General features: G+C 41.7%; 2 protein-coding genes across 5 annotated transcripts in view; one reads left to right on the forward strand and one right to left on the reverse strand.

Annotated features, from left to right (window-relative positions):
* Positions 1–196: 196 nt before the first annotated feature.
* cdc14b (cell division cycle 14B) lies at positions 197–11731 on the reverse strand. 4 transcript variants are annotated; one of them, XM_079743936.1, is made up of 16 exons: positions 11522–11729; positions 10262–10352; positions 9818–9893; positions 9524–9616; positions 9317–9393; positions 8648–8714; positions 8499–8561; positions 8304–8391; positions 7862–8092; positions 6898–7036; positions 6542–6710; positions 6355–6452; positions 3262–3309; positions 2617–2736; positions 2285–2459; positions 197–847 (listed from the first exon to the last, which is right to left on the reverse strand). In XM_079743936.1, the coding sequence occupies exons 1-16, from the start codon at positions 11628–11630 to the stop codon at positions 827–829; spliced, it is 1665 nt and encodes a 554-aa protein (XP_079600062.1). In that variant the 5' UTR covers positions 11631–11729; the 3' UTR covers positions 197–826. The 4 variants fall into 4 exon arrangements, with proteins under 4 accessions (XP_079600062.1, XP_079600060.1, XP_079600061.1 ...); XM_079743934.1 differs by having other exon boundaries at positions 197–2459; positions 11522–11731; XM_079743935.1 differs by having other exon boundaries at positions 197–2456.
* Positions 11732–13547: 1816 nt separating this feature from the next.
* The window catches only part of fbxl17 (F-box and leucine-rich repeat protein 17), a 198410-nt gene continuing 192641 nt past the window's right edge, over positions 13548–19316 (forward strand). Inside the window, exons 1-6 of the mRNA XM_079739659.1 lie at positions 13548–13692; positions 14520–15022; positions 15382–15768; positions 16344–16466; positions 17016–17273; positions 17601–17732. Coding sequence (XP_079595785.1) covers positions 14540–15022; positions 15382–15768; positions 16344–16466; positions 17016–17273; positions 17601–17732 — 1383 coding nt within the window. The 5' untranslated portion in view covers positions 13548–13692; positions 14520–14539. The remainder of the gene's footprint in view (positions 13693–14519; positions 15023–15381; positions 15769–16343; positions 16467–17015; positions 17274–17600; positions 17733–19316) is intronic.

Below are 19316 nucleotides of genomic sequence, written 5' to 3' on the forward strand. Positions count from 1 at the left end.
ATGGTTTGGGGTTCATGTTGCTTGATACTGACTCCTGGAAAATAAAACATCTGCAAATTATATTTGGTGAGCGTTTTCCTATGGTGGGGCAAATGTATGTTCAAGCTTACATGATGTCTTTGGAATACTTTTATGAACTTGATAAAAGCAGGGAAAGTCAACTGATATGCAGCCAATGATGAAGCTGGAACACAGGTAGAGTATTGGGTTTATTTAAAAAGCCAGTTTTAACCAAGCATAAGTACTTGTTTGGGCCCCATGAGGGCTTGGTTCCTCTAGTTCTATTGAATCAAACCGTACAAAATATTTACAAAATAGACGTTCTCAGTATATCAAATGATTTCTTATTTACATTACTGTAATACATGAACTTGACTGATGCACACAATACTTGACCCATACAAACACCCTGTATGTGCATGAACTCTGCAGGATGCACTGCCATTGGTATACTGTTCAAAACTTTACTTTTACTGCTTGTTTAAAAGTAAACTCCCAGGTTGACACATGCCAGTCTCGCGTGGTAAACCTTACGATACTAATGCATGCTTTAATAGGTGAGACAATTCTATGATTATGCTTTATGGAATAGTTTCATGATAAACCAAGTGCTTTACAGAATTGCAATTTAACTAGTTCACATGAGAGCATGTCACACAAACATTGAAGCCAGACCGGACCATTTTGCATGGTTCCTTTATAACAAAATGCACTGTACTTTAAAAACATTTAAAAGCGAAAAAAAAAAGATTTGACCGCTACGGCCAGTCTTTAAAACACAATCCTCATGCTATTCAGATCCCAGGCTCATCGCAGTAGAGGGGCTCTAGCTTTGGGTACGGAGTGACTGCCAAAATATAAGAAACACAAATTCAGTCAACAGAAATCCACACATTAAAATGCATGAAAACAAAGGAATCATATATATACACACACACACACACACACTAGCTAACTAGTGCGATATGGTTAGCAGCCTGAAAATCCCAAGCCTACATTGTGTTAAACAAAATCTTTAATGTTGCTTCCAAAATATTAAATTAAACAGGTATTGGGTGAAAATGTTTGATCTTTGATGTAGACACCGCTCTGCTTTAACTACAGCATGAAAATGAGGAAACAAAGATAGTCAATACAGAGATTTGTTTGATAAATGATTTAGGGGGGAAAGAAGAGAAAAGACATGGATACCAGAGTCTGGAAAAGCGCATCGGTTGCATAGAGTAGCGAGCTTTACATCCTCTGTCCACAGTGCATCTGTTAGAAGTGGGAAACAAAGGAAGAGAAGGGTTTCATATTAGGAGAGGGGGAGCAGGAAAGCAGTACTAGTGTCCAGAGAAGCTATAGCCAGTAGTACACGGGAAGAAAGCGCAGGATAAGCACAACACAGTCCTGAGAACAGAGGAAAGGACGGCAGGGAAGGAGGATGATAGTGTTCGGAATGTTGTATATAGTGCCTCTAGGGTCGAGCTCAACAACTAGGCCATCATGTGGCTCATATGATAAAATCGGTGGTCCTTTAACCGTTCTTGTGCTACATAGTTAAAATTGCACTTCTGAGCCATGTAGATGAATAAATATATTCATGATTTTCATAAAACTACTGTTGAAAAAAGGCTCCACAACATGTTTTTGTATGCTTTGTCATAGAAAGTAAAATTATATGTTTTGTTGCTCAAAATCTATTCTTTTTTAGTTTACTGAAGGACATACAACCCCTTCTTTAGTTGTGTTACTCAAATCTAAGATACAAATTAGTGAGTGTAGAATCAATTCAATCTAGCAGATAATGCAACTAAAAGACAATCTATGAGGATTCATCACAATTTTATCAATGGAAGGATTAGTAAACAATGACCAAAAAACATTACTAGCAACATAATGCACCTATGCTTCCAAAATGGAGGCGGTCGTTGTCGCGATGTACAAGCCCTATAACAGGAAAGTACAAGAGGCTCCTCACCGCTGGCTTTAAGTTAAAATGGACAGCATTAGTGCAAGTAGTCCTGACTGGCCAACTGTCTTTAGTGTAGAGAGATGAAAAAGCAGAGGCCAAGAAGGCATGGATGCACAAAACAAACACATGACAGATTTGTAAAAGCAAGAACTCTTGGGCCGCAAAGTATGTCTGTCCATAGCTGTTCAAAACAGAGGGTTAAAAAACTCAAAAATAAACTCCAAAGAGATTCAATCCATCCCAGCACATCCAAAAAACGTCATCTGTCGCAAGGAGATGAAGTCAAAGTGTCATGATCTCTTATGAATAGGCCTGTGGAGAGCTTGCCTGGTTGTGATGGGCCTGTGCCGTGTTAAGGTTGGTCAGAGTGCCCCTGTTGGCCGTGGAACAGTTGGTTTCTCTAGGTTTACCGCATGGCTCAAAGCAGAGCAGGTCTCTGTCGCCAGTCTGAACATGCAAGTTGCCTAGGGACCTGCCTAGTCTGCTGTGGCACAGGGAGCTGCTAGAGAGAAGGGGGAAGGAGTTAATGTCTCGTTGCCTGACGACTCCATGAGTGGCTTTAGCTTCTTGGTCACTTGTACTTTAAATACTACAGTTCTATATCACAAAGAAAACTTAAATTTGAACATGCCAAAAGTTTGTCAACGTGTGGTGCTGACCTGTTTGCTACTCCATTGGCTGGCAGGGAGGTTCTGGTTCTTTTCCTGCTGTCCGATTGGCTAGCCAGAGTAGGGGCGTTAACACTGGCCTTGTAGCTGCTAGACTGCAGGATGCACCGGCTGAAGTGGAGTATAAGACAGGCATCCCATCTCAACAGTTAATGGAGAGGACTATTCATGTTGTAAAAGATATCACACTCCACTTAAAGCTACACCAAAGCTTAACAGCAAAACATTTGAAAACTATCATTGAGAAAGGGGAAGGATCATAGTTTCCATGCATGACATGGCTAACGGTCTTTATGTCTACAGAACTTTGATGGACTTTGCAAAACCCTGTGTTTGCACTACCTTAACTATATTTGAAGTCAGTGGCAAGAAAATGACACATGGTACATGAGAAACTATGTGGCTAACGCAGTCTTTTAATAATCACTTAGCATGGCTCTATGCAGATGCTTTCAAAATGCTGTCGAAATGACAGGCAGAAGTTTAGTGTTAAAGCGCAAATGGAGTCACTCACAGGCCAAAAAAGGTTGTAAACCACCGGACTAAAGCTGATTCCTCAAGTGAAAGCTAAACACAGAGCCTCCATTTTCCAAATAAAACCAATGACCCCCCTCAGTGAGAGTAGCAGCACAGTACCTTGGAGAGAGGGAGGATGACCTGGTGTGAATCTTGTTTTCTCCTTGCCTGTGAACACAAGCAGTAAAACATTCAAGGAATAGACTTTGCAGACTCCTGGTTAGACGATGAGTGTAAACCATGATGGGACACGAGGATGAAGTGAACAAAAACTACATTACCCAAGAATCAAATATGCAGAAAGCAGACGGTTTAAGACGGTGTCATTTTCTCCTTTGCAATGCAGTCGAGTCTTTCTTGCAGTTTAGGCCATAGACAGCCACGCACGTGATTATCTGAATCTATAGAGTTATTACAGCAAGCCTGGATTTTGTGTCAGGCAACCGCCCAGCATTTGAGGTGAGATATGCCATGACCAATGGTCAAATTTTACTATGATCAAATATCAAAACATCATCATATCCTATGAGACGTGAAGACTGTAGAAGATCTTAACCAGCAACACAAATAAACCCACCAACAGGTAATCCTTATAAATAAAAGGGAGCATATTGCATGGCCAACATATATATCATTAATAAAAGGAAATCGAAAACCCCTGATTGACTCCCGATCATTAAACATGGGTTAGAAAATAATCACTACAATACACTGTTATAAATCAAACTTAAAAGACAGTGCAGCAGAACAGCTCCATTCATGTAATGCGGTACATATGTACTTATCAAGCAGAAAGTTTTTAATAGATATTAATTATAAAATAACTTTGGGTTGGGGGAGGGGGGATAGAGATGAAGGGGGGCTCACCTACGGCATTCTTACTTATGAGTCCAGAAAGGAGGGGCAGGGCAAAGGTATTGGGTTCAGGCGGGCGGGCAGTAGAGTTCACAGAAATCCTAACCCCCGTCTATACAGAAATGCAGGAGGGGAGAAGGGAAGCCAAACACAATCCACCACAGGGCAAGGCTAGACATGGACAAGAGCAGCATGGCTACCAGCCATCTGAAAGGAGGACAAATCCAAAAAAAGGAGCAAAAGGAAAAAGACAAAAAAAGGAAAAAAGAGAGGGAAGGAGAGACAAAGGGCGCCCGGGCAGGACGGAAAGCCTTTAGTTTTTGGTTTTGTTATTTTGCTTTGCTTCTATCAACTGTAACTGGATAAGCTGTAGTGCCTCCTGCGGAGTCTTGCAAGCAACACTTTTCTTTTTGCATTTCATGCATAGTTGGTTGGAACCGTCATATCAGAACACATACAGCAGTTTTCATTCTATTCTGAACTCGGCAGGTAAACTGGGACAGTGTTAAAGGAAATGCTGCACTAGTCCCCCAAGCGATGAAAGAACAACAACAGACAGTTGAACAGTGAACTCTGCAGATTTAAATGTGAGTTAATGCATCGATCAAACACAGAGAGGCATGCTCATGCACGCACGTCCCGGTGTCTCAGGCTTGTTGCCATGCATTGGAAACAGAAACACACATTCAGTTCTCCTCCCATTCTAATCCCCATTGCACGTTGGCATCCACTCCAGCAGAGTGCATGATAAACAGACGGTGCAGCCAAGTGGTAACGATCAGCCTCGATATCCCACATGTTCCACACGTTCACTGGCAAAATTATACAAATGCATCTTTTCCCGATATACCTGCACAGGAACTCAATGTATAGAATCCTTCTGAATTCAAAAGATCAGAATATTTTAGAGGAGGAAAAAAAATATTAAATTGCGGCTAGCCTAACCTAATATTCGCTCAATTTCATGGTCAACTGCTTTGTACCATTTTGGACAAACCAAAAAGGCACAATGGCTTAAAATCTGTAAGCATCGCAACCAGTCAGTTCTATAAGAAATCTTTACCGTTTACATTCATCTTTTAAGACGTAGTAGGTCCCAGTCAGTATGGCCAGCCAAGCATGACAGGCATCTGATTCAGCCAATCAAGGGCCTCCCATCTGGTAGAGCCATGATTAGCTGAGCAATGGCAGTGATCAGCAAGGCAAAACTTCTTTTTTTTTGTCATTAGCCATACCGTCGGCATAGCAAACTATTTCTACGGGAAGTGGCTGGCAGTTAGCAAAGGGAAGTGACACTTACCTGCGCCATACAAAACCTCCCATCCATCAATCCAGCCTGTCTGTCTGTTATGTCCCTCATTCCCTCTGTCTCTCACTGCTATCTTTTGAACGGCAGGCAACACACGGGCCACAGCGCCCCCATGAGGCTGCAGCAGAACACTACCATCTGCCTGCCACGAGACAAAAGCCAAAGCCGTATGGGTACATTGGCGAAGAGGTCAAGTGCTTCATGGGTCTACACAGACATTACTGTTGTGTTCGCTATTGTGGTGCCATAATCCTCTGAATCTCAATTGGCATTAAAAGTGACGTTAACACTGCCGTGGTTTGAGTTCCATCAGGGCCAGTCAATGCCAAGTATGCACACACAGTGTTGTAATCCACTATTAGTGATTTCTTTGGACGAAGGAATCTGCCTGTTCATATTATAATTCCTTTTCGTTGCAGTATATATATTTTTAAGGAAATATACGTTTTGAATCAAAATAGTACAAATGTTCCATAGTTAAAAGTTATGATAACTGCTGAATCTATCAAGGAAAACCAAACCCTAAACAACTTATTTTGCTTTGGATTGATCCTGGTCCATATCTCGACCTACATACAATGTTTTAAAAACACAAATATGGACTCAAACTACTTTGGGTGTGTGTTTGTGCCAAAATAAAATAGAATCGACATCTCTCACACATGATTCCCTTCAACTACAGACCAGTATTCATGTTCTAGTGTATATGGACTTAGGACTCTACTTGTCTATTTTTAGCAGTCATGAATAACAGGAGAATTGGGCAGGTTTGTTTGACTAAGCTGTTCTTGTACAGCTTACAGCTGTCCCAACAAATCAGGATGAAATAAATATATAAATGATATTCCCAAACATCTGAATGCACTGACAAGGAAGGCTTAGACTGGAATTGTGCTCCATGAGAACTTAATATACGGCAAAATATTTTATAAATATGACTTATTTATAGACAATAGTACATAGCCTCTATTTTGAATGTTGACCAATTCTCAAGAGGACTTTTGAAATAGGTCACGTGAACGACGGGAGTTGTAGTCTTGGGTACTTACGATAGTGAACCAGTAGATGATCTGGACTGCCTCTTGCTCTTCAGTGCTCGCAGTTTGTCACCTTGTGTCACACCATTCCTCTCCTCCTCATCGTTATACTGAAAATCATCAAGTAGATTTTAATTAAAGGTAGTGAACTGACAACTAGTTGCCAGTTTTCCCAAAGAATAATCTTTGCAAAACTCACCAGTTCCATTTTCTGCTCATTTTTGGGCGTTCTCTTCTTGTTGCTGCCGTTGATGGTGATGTCATCCACCCCAGACAGGATCCGGGTGACGGCCATCTTGCCGTTCTCCTGCTCACCCAGCATCCTCTCCTTGAAGCCATCCCCTTCTGTCCACATGCCGGCCTGCTTACTGAGGGGGGGAAATAGGACATTAAACATCATAAAGGGTTTTCCCAAACACAAAACAATCTGCATTTTATTGGCACTCACACTTGCCAAAAAAGTCAATACCCGAGGTCTTGGTATTAAGCTCATACATATTGTTAAAATATTTTGGATAGAAGATGAAGAGCTCTCCTTCTTTAGTGTGAACTTACTCTTCGACAAAGTTCTGCTGGGGCCCAATAACAGACCCCGGGCGGCAGATTCGTATCCAGGCGATGGCCTCTGCTGCTGTAAGGTGGTAATGCTTCATCATGTAGCAGGCAATCAGAGTGCCCGTCCGCCCCAGACCAGCTAAAACACAGGATCATGCAGTGCATTAGACGTTAGGTAGCCCCAAAACTAATCAAACCATGTGTGTGCCTGTACGCCTGTTTTAACTTATGATATTGTGCGGATTCCATCCCGTCCTTCTCAAAGTAAATATAAATGCAAATTGAAGCAGGTCTTTCCGCAGAACATTTGTAGTTTTTCTCATTTTCTGTTATTGTCAATTTGAAATTAGCTTGCAAACTGTTTGATGATTTGTGATAGTAGTCAAACTTCACCTCACACTCAATATTTTTTAATTGTTTATATTTACATATATTTTTACTTTAACCACTTTAGCCCATGCACTGCAACCCTGAACTTACATTACCAAAGGAGCTGTTTGTGCAGGGCAAATGTTTGAATCAGTCGGACCAGACATTTTTCTACCCAGAAAACTGAGTTCTACCCGGCCAGCTCCCTAGTACAAAGTCAGATTGTAGCCCACGTGTGAACAGAGCAGGTCATTGTCCTGGAAAATGCACAGAGAATAGACCCTGTTCCACATTCTCCAGTACAGTAAGTGGCGGTTAATGCAAAAAACAAGTTAACAAAAACACTGCGATTTCAACAGATAGTGACTGAAAATAACTTGCCCTGTGAAAAGGCAAATCCGGACATAATCAATTTTAAACTAATCCCATTTGAGGACAATGAATTACATTTGATGATCCCTTTGTAAACAGATTAATTATTTTGACGTCTTCATCCATTTTGTCAATCGCTGGATGCAAATAATTGCTGAATAAGAAAGGAGGAAACAAAAAGAAAGAAAAAGTTTAAAAAATATACATATATAATTTCCCTTACCTTTGCAGTGGACAGCTATGGCGCCTTCTGCGTTCTCACAGATGTTGAGGAACTTCCTGACGATGGCATCAGTGGGCGTGCTGCCGTCCACGAAGAATAGGTCGTGGTGCTCGAAGCCGGAGTCGGTGAAGCGCCTGGCGTCGTACATCTTCTTGTTGAGCCGTACGATAGTGGTAATGTTGTGCTTCCTGAAGTAAGGGAAGTAGGCTTCGGGGGCGTGGAGCGGGTATCCTGAAATGATAAGACAGTTTCGCATTGAATGAATAATAATAGTATAAGACTTTATCCAAAGATCTTTGATTTTCCACTTGAACATTCTAAACATCAGTGTTTTTAATTTGATAAGTTTATTTAATTTCAGACCTGGAACAACAGTCAAGGACCATGATAGCATGGTATTCGTTGGTATCTAAAATGTTTGACACCCGCAGTTTGGACTCACCGTTCTCTATTTTGCTCTTCGGATGGGGCCCACTGAAAGCTAGGAACTTGCCTGGAATAATCCAGTTAAAGTCCCCATTTTCTGCTCTCTGTAACAGACCAAGAAAGGTTTTCCCAAAAAAATTAAAACGATTCTAGATTCTAGTAATATCTCTAATCTATTCATTATTTGTGCGGATATGTTATATCTGGTGACCTCGTAATGTTCATACTCCTCCACATCAAAGTTGGTGAAGTCAAGCCAGCGAAACTCCACTGCCTAGCACATTCATAAAAAGAGATTACAGAATAGTGGTGGACCTTTTGCTTTAGATCATTTGTGTAGATACACTTTAGGTGCGGTACCTTCTGGATAGCATGAAGGCAGTCCAGAATGCTCAGATTGTACAAGCATGTTCCAAATGAGGCATCTCTGAAAAACATAAAGACGATATAACATTTTAATGATGTTTCCAGCTTTCTTTTAACAATTTCACATCCTGTCCAGCATTTGTACTGACACCTCTGCTTCTCATTTCTCTAACATTCAGCAATAGTGGTACATCTAAATCTTGAATAATATATGTATTTGAATACAATGAAATAGAATAGGCATTGTTCTTTGTTTTTAGCCCCCTGACAAACAGAGAGTGGCATAGAGAAGGTGACTTCTCTTTGCGTTGTTGTCAGTAAAATAGGTCAGAGCTGCTTTAGTCAGCACTATGATGTGCTATTTTCCTTCAACACCTTGAATCTCTGTCCCTTAATCAAAAGGCTTTGGGAAATGTTATCATGCTAAACTGATGACATGTACAGAATTCTACCAACATGAGCAAAAGGACGTGAGCAACATGTTTTTTTTGTTTTTGGCCAATGCGGGCAGACATTGTAGCAATTGCCTGCAATAAGTTGTATATATATAATATATAATATATATTTGTATTATTATTATTTATTTTTTTTGGGTTGTTTTCAAAATAAAAAAAGTTAAACATCAGGTAATATGATAATATTCTATTTAGGTAATATGATTACCGAAATGGAAGATATGTTGAATTCTTGGAGACAAGTAAACTGGATGCCTCCTCTGGGGTCATGTGAAGATGCAATACCTTCAAGAAGAACAAGGACACATACATTTGGATGAAGTTAGCATGACCAATTCAATTATTGTTTGTTTATTGCTTAGGGAGACCAGTCCAGTGGTGGGTTGGAGTTCCTCAGAAGTTAGAATGTACTTACAGCATAGGAGCCGATCAGGTAAGCAGCATTGGCTTGCTTCTTATGGTCTCCACAGGTATAGAAGAGAATCTTCTTCCTACAGAGTGTAATGGACTGCAACAATAGGGTAAAACAAGAGCATTAATGACAAAATTGCAATGCTGGAAGCGTCTGTAAAGAATACTTGTATCAATATTATATAAATTAAACAGAATAAAAATTGAAATGGTGTATACAACTTTCTTAACAATTGTTAAAATTAGATATTTCTTCAATATCCGATTCAAGGTTGGGGTTCAGTGAGCAGGACGTTACCTTGAGCTTCTTGGTGAGTTTGCAACAGAAACGATAAAACATGGCCAGGTTAAGTGGGCCAAAGTCCGCATAGAAGCTGAGGGAGGGAAGGGAAAATGACAGGACTAATTAAGATATTGTTTTGATAAAGATTCTCTCGAAAGTCTTATTATATACCATTTGGAAGATGGAAGACAAATTCGGGTAAATCTGGCTCAAAAGTAACATCAAAGTCAGTAATTATAATTATTATGCAATGGCCTACACAACCTACTTTTAATGGCCACTTGTTGTATTTTTCATTATTGTTTACTCAAGCCATGGAGGCTTACACATTTTTTTCCACCTAAAGTAAAAACTAGTAGAGCTCAAATCACTTTTAAATATCAGATGTCGTGTGGTCATTTGTGATGACCACACGAATAAAGGAAAGAAAATGACGATCATAAAAAGTTCAAAACTTACTTCTCGTATACCAGCTCATCGTCTACACAGAAAGAGTGTCGTTCGGATGTGCTTTTAATCTTCTGCTGGAGTACGGCGAAATAGAGTTGGTCTGAAAGAACGCAGAGAGAAACGATTGAATGGCCTGCGCGTTTGAACCACGCGTGCATGCGCGCGGGCATGCCCAATCCCCCCAGAATATATTATATACTCCTAGTTGTTGTTCACTCTTGATCTTGTTCCAGGATTATTCATTTTCATACGCACCCTTGATTATTTCAACACAAAAAACATCGTCCACGGGTTTCTTGGCGACCGTTTTAAACATGACGTCTTGCAGAATAGTCCCAGCCAGGATGTTGATTTCCCTTTACTTTGACGCAAGCATAACTACAACAATCGATGAGTAAACTGCACGGAATGTTCTTTGCTGGATATTCGTAAAATAATACAAGTAAAAATGACGTCGTAAAGTCGTTTATCAGACACTATTTTGAATCGCCCAAGAAAGTTCCAAGCCAGTGCAGAAGGGAGTTGTTAATGCGCAGTCTACAAAAAAATGAACTCTATAAGCTCCACCCGAGAGACCATTCAGCGTGATGCTATTGGCTGGACGAAATACAGGCCGCCACCCAATTGGAGGTTTAAACTGTCATTCAACCATCGCCTTCGCCCTTGCAATTTAAAGTTCAGCAGGGAAGACACATGATAGGCCATGGGAACCGTGCCCAAACGGTTGCTAAGGCAATGGCTTAGCCAATAGATTTCAGGATCTCTACTGGGCGAACCTCCCCTCGAAGTAGCCTCCAGAGAAAAAGATACCATACGGAAAGTTCAACACAAATTGCATTGTTGGGGTAAAAACAGTTAAGTTAAGCTATATGAATATACTTCCGATGGTTTTACTCTCCAGCCATCCAAACTCCACACGCACGCGCGTGGTCTAACACACACACACACACACACACACATACACACACACACACACACACACACACACACACACACACACACACACACACACACACACAGAGGCAAAAGCTAAGCAAATGCCCTCCTTGCTACTGCAGACTGGTTTGGTGCATGAACCAAAATGACCGAGGGTGTCGCCATTTTAAGTAAAAACTGATACAAAAAATATCAATCACAGCGTCACTATTAGGCCTATATTGATAGGCCTACGTGAACACACACATATTGTATGACGTCTGTGGTTTACTACGGAATATTGTTTAATTTTCATCTTCGAGTTCATCGGGTTCATCCCACATACCCTCTTACCTGTTATCCCAATGTAAATATCAGACTTGTTATGCTCCGCCTCTGAGCTGTGAGCTGAACAGCGCTTTTTTCTAGACTCTGGTCGCCTCCTCTCGCCTTTACGCTTCATTTTCGATGTCAAGCATGCACGTTAATCATATCTTATTATATCCCACAGATGTCCGTTTGGCAGGCTGTCCCAGTTTGTTTATGCATCAGTGGGGCATCTCTCGATTGTGCTGCTGCTGGATATGTCATCCAAGGGAGGCGATAGCAGCTTCTCTGGCGGTGACGTATCGAGCGGGCAAGTTTCTCCTTCAGAATCCAATCCCTACGTGTGACGTAGCAAGCCTACAGTTGTCTAGTTGTCCAGTAACCACCATTCTCCCTCCTCCTCTGTTCATACTTAGGTGGCAGTAAGACTAGCGGAGATAACCGGGTACTGTAGCACATACATGCGATTGGAGACTACAATAACAAATGGATAAATGTATACAACTGGATTTCATTCACATAATATTATTATAAACACATTGTTTAAAGTAAGCTACATGCAGCAAAACAAAGCCATGCCACCGCTTTGAAGAAAAACCCTGAAGCCTTTTGTGGATTACGGCTACAGCTCGTTCATAACATCTCAATAACTCTATTAGTAATGATGGCCAGCCAAAAGGAAATATATAGGCTGCTATCTTCTTGCTGAGAATATGGTAGCTACATTAGATTAGAATATTGAATTACACAATATATAAATAATCGGATCCTCAGCAAAACAGTATAAGGTAAATGTTGCAGCATTGTATTAGTTGTGTTGTGTGCTCAGTACAGGCAGTGTCAGAGTCATGAAGGAGCTGCAGCTTTGTCACTGAATTCCAGGCTCTGCTGTACACAGCCAGCTGCAAACGCTAATCAATAGGCATGATCCTGTCGGTTCATGTCCAGGTGGAACAAATAGACTCTGGACCTTGGAGAGAAGAGGAAAAACAAGAGTGTAAGTAGTGGATTAAGAAAAATCAAAACTTTTGCTTTTACTCCTATTAATTTAAATTAAAAAATGTAATTATGTGAATATGCACAAACAAAGATTAATGCAGAGTGGAGAGCTGTAGAGATAGCGATAAACAGATATAAAAGATAGACAAACAAACAGATATACAAGATAGACAAACAGACAGGAGGACAGACAGACAGACAGAAAGACAGACAGACAGACAGACAGGTAGCTATATAGATTTAGTAGGTGACACACCAAGTCAACACTACCCCCACACACAATTTGGAAAAGCACATTGAGGGTCTTGAAACCACCTCATGAACGAATTTGGCAATTAATTAATAATAATAATAATAATAATAACAATAATAATAATAATAATTATTATTATCTTTTATATTATTATTATAGATAGACCAACATTTCGCAAGATATGCAGAAAAACAAACACACGCGCACACACACACACACACACACACACACACACACACACACACACACACACAAAAACACATACACACTACACACACAGTACACACAGTATACACACACACACACATGCAAGCAGGCACAAACACACACACACACACACACACACACACACACACACACACACACACACACACGAGCGCTACTACCTTTTACAGTCAAGATATTAATATATATTGCTATAATATTCATCTCTGGCTTCTCCCTCCACATTGCTCAGTTCTCTGGCTCAACGACTTCTGCTAGCGGTATGTATACAATGTTTACAATTATGATTATTACACTTTAATGAACGACTTGCTATTACTGCAGGCTCCAGGCAGCGACTGCGTCCGAAGAGGGTTAACAACGCTCACATCAATGCAATACACGTGGTTTCATTCCTCATGGTCTTTGGTTACAGAATGTCATAATGCTGCATTAAGAAAGCTTGTTGACTACATAACCAAAGAGAAGTGACCCTGCCTCCAAATTACATCTGGCTTTTGTAGCCACACGGATGACGACCCACAAATCGCGCATGTCGGCTTCCGTCCCCTATACCTCGGTGCGGAAGTGTTTCCCCCGAGCTGCCACTGTTTGTGTCGTTGCTTCACTTGCACTTTTCTGCTGTTTATGTTTATCCTGCAGGGACTTGTCAACTCTCAATAGGATCGTGTAGAGCGGTTTTACACGCGTGAATTATGCGAGCGGCTTGAAAAGAGAACTGGTAAGCAGCTAAAGAAAGACACAATGCTTGTGGTCACTACAAACAGCTAGCATCTAATGGACTGGGCTAACCTAGGCATAGATCAGTGTGAATCCTTAGGTTAACACGCTGCCCAGCTTTACAGCGGACGTTCTTGTATGGTTTTCCATTGCTAGATACTTTGTTTCACCCTCTAAAGCTACGTTTCTCACGTTTGCATTCCGCGCCTCTCAGCAGAATAGTCTGCTAACACATTGAATAACTTATAGTTTGGAGTCATGCATGCTCATCACCACTTGTTAACTTAACAGCCAGGGGCTATTGGAGCATATAACTAAAATGATGTAGTATCGTAACGTTAAGTCGAATTTGTATTACCTTTCAGCGTGTCATTTATAATATTATTTTTAAAACATTAATTTGCACGATTAAGGAACATGAAACATGTACAATTCATATACTCGTTATTGTAAATTCTGTCGCACTGCATTGTTTGTGCCGCGATATAGAAATAGACATTGAAGCGCTATAGTTAAAATACTGTATTCAAAGACACTTTCTGGTGAACTAGGATATTGAAATCACTTGCCAGTGGAGTTCTATGCGAAGTATGTAATAAGTAGCATCCTCTGTTGTTATTAATTTTATGACAAGGTAAAGCAGCCACTTGTGACTTATTGCTTACACTGAATATGAGATTTTGCTCACCTTGCTTAAAGATAACAAGAAAATCCTCTATCACTGCAAGCAATGCCAAAAGCTGTACAAACTGTATCCTCTTGTTAGGGAATCATTGTACTTTCTTTTTAATAGTAAACCATGACCATTGCCTTCTTGTGTCCCAACAGAGTCTCTTTGAGTCATCTATATGGGCCATCTTCTCTCTAAAAATGGTTACCGCCTGAAGAAAAGAACCACCAAGCTACACCACAGAAAGAAGAAGAAGAGGAACTGCTTCCTGCAGGGGCCCTGCATGCTGTGCTTCATCATCCACGGCAACGGAAACAGCGTTGACGACGACAGCTACCACCTTGAAACCGCCATCAACGGCAGCGGCGGACACTGTCTCGGCAACGGTGGTATCAGCGTCCCGTACGTCGGGGGGGTTGACATCAGTGCGGCTGCTGCCTCGAAGCTTGCCGGGCGCTACGCAGTACTAGCGTCCCCCGAGGACTGCGCCAAGTTCCTGTTGTCGCCCCGGGACCTGGCTATCTGGGAAGGCCAGGGGAGGTCTCTGCTGTCGACGGTCCCCACCAAGCTGATCCCAGCGCCGGCCATCTTCCGGTCTGCAGGGGTGTCTGTGGCCGTGCCAATACCTACTGTTGGCAGCACCAGCCACTACACTGAGATGGTACGTCAGGGCTGTGGGCAACATGCTAAGTTGTTACCTGTATCATGATACCGGTAAAACCCCTATTACTTTATTATTATTCCTTGATGATCTTACAACATTTAAACCTATTTTCTAATCATTTAGAAAGTAGGCCATGAATCATAATACAGATCTTATTATGATTGTTTATATCTAACTGTATTAAGCCATTCTCACTGAAACACTGATAATAACACAGATAATAAAATTATCAAAACCATATGTCTCATGCTTTGCATGAGGCGTGTGTGTGTGTGTGTGTGTGTGTGTGTGTGTGTGTGTGTGTGTGTGTGCGTGTGCGTGTGTGCGCTTGTCTCGCTTGTTTCCCCCTGTTACAGGTGTGTAAGAGGAAGTGTTCAGAGGTGCAGAGGTGTTCCCCCTGTAAGCAGCCCCGCTGTGCCTTCCCCGGCCCAGACGGAGGGCTGGAGAACGGACTGGGAGTCTCGTCGGGAGGCGGGGAGGCCTCCTCGGACGCTGGAACGGGGCACTGCCACCTCCCCCACTGCCCACTCCCTTCCTCGCCCGCATGCTCCTCCTCCTCTCCCCCGTCCTCTTCCTCCTCCTCACCACCCGATGGCTGCGGTGGGGTGGCACTCCATGGCGATTCTTCCCAGAGCTCCGACTCTGCCTGCTGCCAACACCATCACGAGGACGGCCACGTCAAGGCGCCAGACGCTGTGGAGGCGCTAAGGATCAACCATCTCCCCTCCTCCATCCTGCTCAAGGTCAGCGGTCGTCAAACACAACAGGGTCATTCATGTTTGTGTTTTGTAAAAAAAACCTAATTGTTAGCCAGCATCGGCAGATTATCGGAAGATATCATGTCTTACAGGGATAGTGGAAGCATTGCTTTAATTTCTGATTCTGAATTAATAAAAATAAACATGCTTTTTTACTTATAGGTTTCCCTTTGTGTGTTTGCATTCGTCTGTTACATTCCAATAACTTGATATAATATATTTAAAAAAATACATATTCTTAAACACCGCTTATTTTTAAACTTTTTTAACTTTTTACTTTCATGCCATCGTTTCCCACACTGCCTTTCTTAGAGAATCAAAAATGTGAGATACCTCGAGATTAACACCCCTAGGGTTTTTCCGTTATGTAAGATAATGGTGTACGATAGTTTTAAATGTGTCTGTATATTTACTATTAAGCAGATGCATTTATCCGTAGCGACTAACATTGAATTTGTGTGTAGATCAGACATTTCTGCTGGGAGTCAAACACACACCGCCCTGGCTATTTGTATGCACATGTTCGTGTATCTTTGATGGCCTGTAATGTATTCCCCTAGGTGCTTGCCCACCTGACTGTTAAGGAACGCTGTCTGTGTGCCTCTCTGGTGTGTAAGTACTGGAGGGACCTCTGCTTAGACTTCCAGTTCTGGAAGCAAATTGACCTCAGTGGCCTGCAGCAGGTTAGTCAGCACAGAGGAGACACACAAACACACCCATGCTTGGACACAGATTCACATGCATGCACGCACACACACATACACACACACACATAGATACTTGGTCACAGATACACACACACACACACACATATACATGCGTGCGCACACACATACATGTACATGTACATGCACATATATAGACACGTGCAAATGCACAAACACATGGACACACATATACATGCGCACACACACACACACACACACACACACACACACACACACACACACACACACACACACACACACACACACACACACACACACACACACACACACACACACACCTCCACCTTTACCTTAGAAATCACAGTGACCTGAAGATTGCAAGTTAGTTATGTCAATTCAGTAGGCACAACATGGTTACTTTATGCTAAAATGGGGAGTAAAGAGACTATTTATTTTTTCTATCTGTTCAAGGGTTGTTGGGTCTCATCACGTATTGTTTTTTTGTTGTTGTTTTATCGCTTCGTCTGGCACAATCTCACCATTCCCCGTTGTCGTTCGTCCCAGGTGAATGACGACCTGCTTGTGAAGATAGCTTCTCGGAGGCAGAACGTGACCGAGATCAACATCTCGGACTGTCGGGGCGTCCAGGACCACGGGGTGTGCTCACTGGCGTCCCACTGCCCCGGCCTCCAGAAGTACACCGCCTATCGCTGCAAGCAGCTGGGAGACCTGTCCCTGTCCGCCCTGGCCTCACATTGCCCCCTGCTGGTGAAGGTGCACGTTGGCAACCAAGACAAACTAACCGACGACGCGCTGAAAAAGGTAGGTTTCGGTTGGCCAATTCGAAAACATATAGGTAGCATAAATATATAGTTGTTGTTCATTTTACCACAGTGTGTAGTTCAAGCACAATTAAATATACAAATATGAAATGTGGTACAGTATTTTGCTTTTAGCTCCAGAGACCTGCAGTGCAATCTTGTATAGCCAGTCCCATACTACTGTGTGGGGTCAGATCCATACATCATCATTATCCATTTGACCACAAGCGATGAGACAGAATTTCAAATAAGGACCTTGTGGGCAAGCCCTGGATTAGAGTAGTCGGTGATCGAACTCTAATGAGACTCTTTTTGGTGTTTTGGTCAGCTGGGGGAGCATTGCAGTGAGCTGAAGGACGTGCACCTGGGCCAGTGTTACAGCATCACGGACGAGGGTGTGGTGGCTCTGGCCATGGGATGCCCCAAGCTGCAGAGAATCTACATGCAAGAGAACAAACAGGTCAGTGCTTTGTTTTCTTTACGGCTTTTTGCTGTTTGTGTTCTTCGGTGGATCAATTTAGATAATAGGTTATTCGTTTATGTAGTTTATTAAGAACAAATGGTGGACGAAGTACTCAGACCACGTACTCCCTTTAAACATCGACTTAAGTAAAAGTATAAAAGTACTTGGCTTCAAATGTACTTAAGTATCAAAAGTAAAAGTAATTTGGTGTAATGTAGTTCCAATGCCTTGCTATGTCCTTCATATAAGGTTAAAAAAAAAACACTGACAACAATCTAAATACAATGTTTTGTATTTGTGATATTGATACTGATACTGATATCCTTTGAAACTAGAAAATGCATTTCTTGCAGAAAATGCGGTGAGTGCTGTAGTACAAAGTGAGGTTGAAAATATGTTTTAATAAAGCCACATAGATGTGAAGAAATGTTAAATGGTGTGTGTGTGCGTGTGCGTGCGTGCGTGCGTGTGTGTGTGCGTGACACAGCCACAGAAAATTATGTTTGGTACATGAGCTAAAATAAAACAACCCTCAAAATAGTCATGCATAAAATGATCTTACATTTATTTAGAACTTCAACTTGAAATAATCATACAAGAACTTAAAGAATATCAACCTTGCAGTCAACACCAGCTCGACTAAACATCATGAATCTCCTTACGACTGGCACAGAGGTTTGAGTGACAGATCCGATGGCCCTCCCTCGCCCCTAATTACTATTGGACAGGCAAGCATTGTTTTTAGCATTTAGCTTCTACCGGGAGTACACCTGGATATGTAGAAAGCACCTAGCCTCTAGCCATATAAACGGGGGTCCCCACAGACAAACGGCCGATATATAACAATCATATTTCCAATCGATCAATAATTTTAACGTAACCGTTTAAGCTTGACATGGTGTTTCTAGGTTAAATATTGACGTTGTTTAGGCTCGCAACGTCCGCAATGGTTAGCTGTGTCTATGGTCACGCATGCATGTTGTGGAATGGAACGTTGAAAGGAATGAAAGGTTTTTGGAATGTAGTGGAGTAAAAAGTAAGATTTTCCCCTACGAAATGTAGTTGAGTAAAAGTATAAAGTCTCACAAAATAATGATACTCAAGTAAAGTACAGATCCGCTAAAAGGTTACTTAAGTACAGTGACGAATCACTTGCATTTTGTTACTGTCCACCCATTTACTGCTCAATATTGGAGATAATTCTTACATCGATCCTATATCTTCCTTGGAAGCACATGAAAACAGTTATTCTGTGTGCGTGCGTGTCCGCGCTGTGCAATTGTGCGGGATGGTGTGAGGTCTGTGTCATGGGTTAGGATGTGGTTATACGAGTTTAAGCAGTGGCAGAATTCCCCTCCAAAATGAAACTCATAGTTGTTAGGTTAGAAGATTGTGTCAAAGATATAATGGGTAAAAAAGGACTCTTGCTCAACACATTTAGAGTCTTTGGGACTTTGCATTGTATTCCTTAATCCAGCACTAAATTCATTGTATGATGGGTCTTCAGTTGTACCATATCCTTAAAAATCCCCAGCAGATGTCACTGTTTACTCTGAAAACTGAAATATGAGATAAAGATTT

This window comes from Pollachius pollachius, assembly GCF_949987615.1.
Source record: "Pollachius pollachius genome assembly, chromosome: 1".
NCBI classification, from domain to species: domain Eukaryota; kingdom Metazoa; phylum Chordata; class Actinopteri; order Gadiformes; family Gadidae; genus Pollachius; species Pollachius pollachius.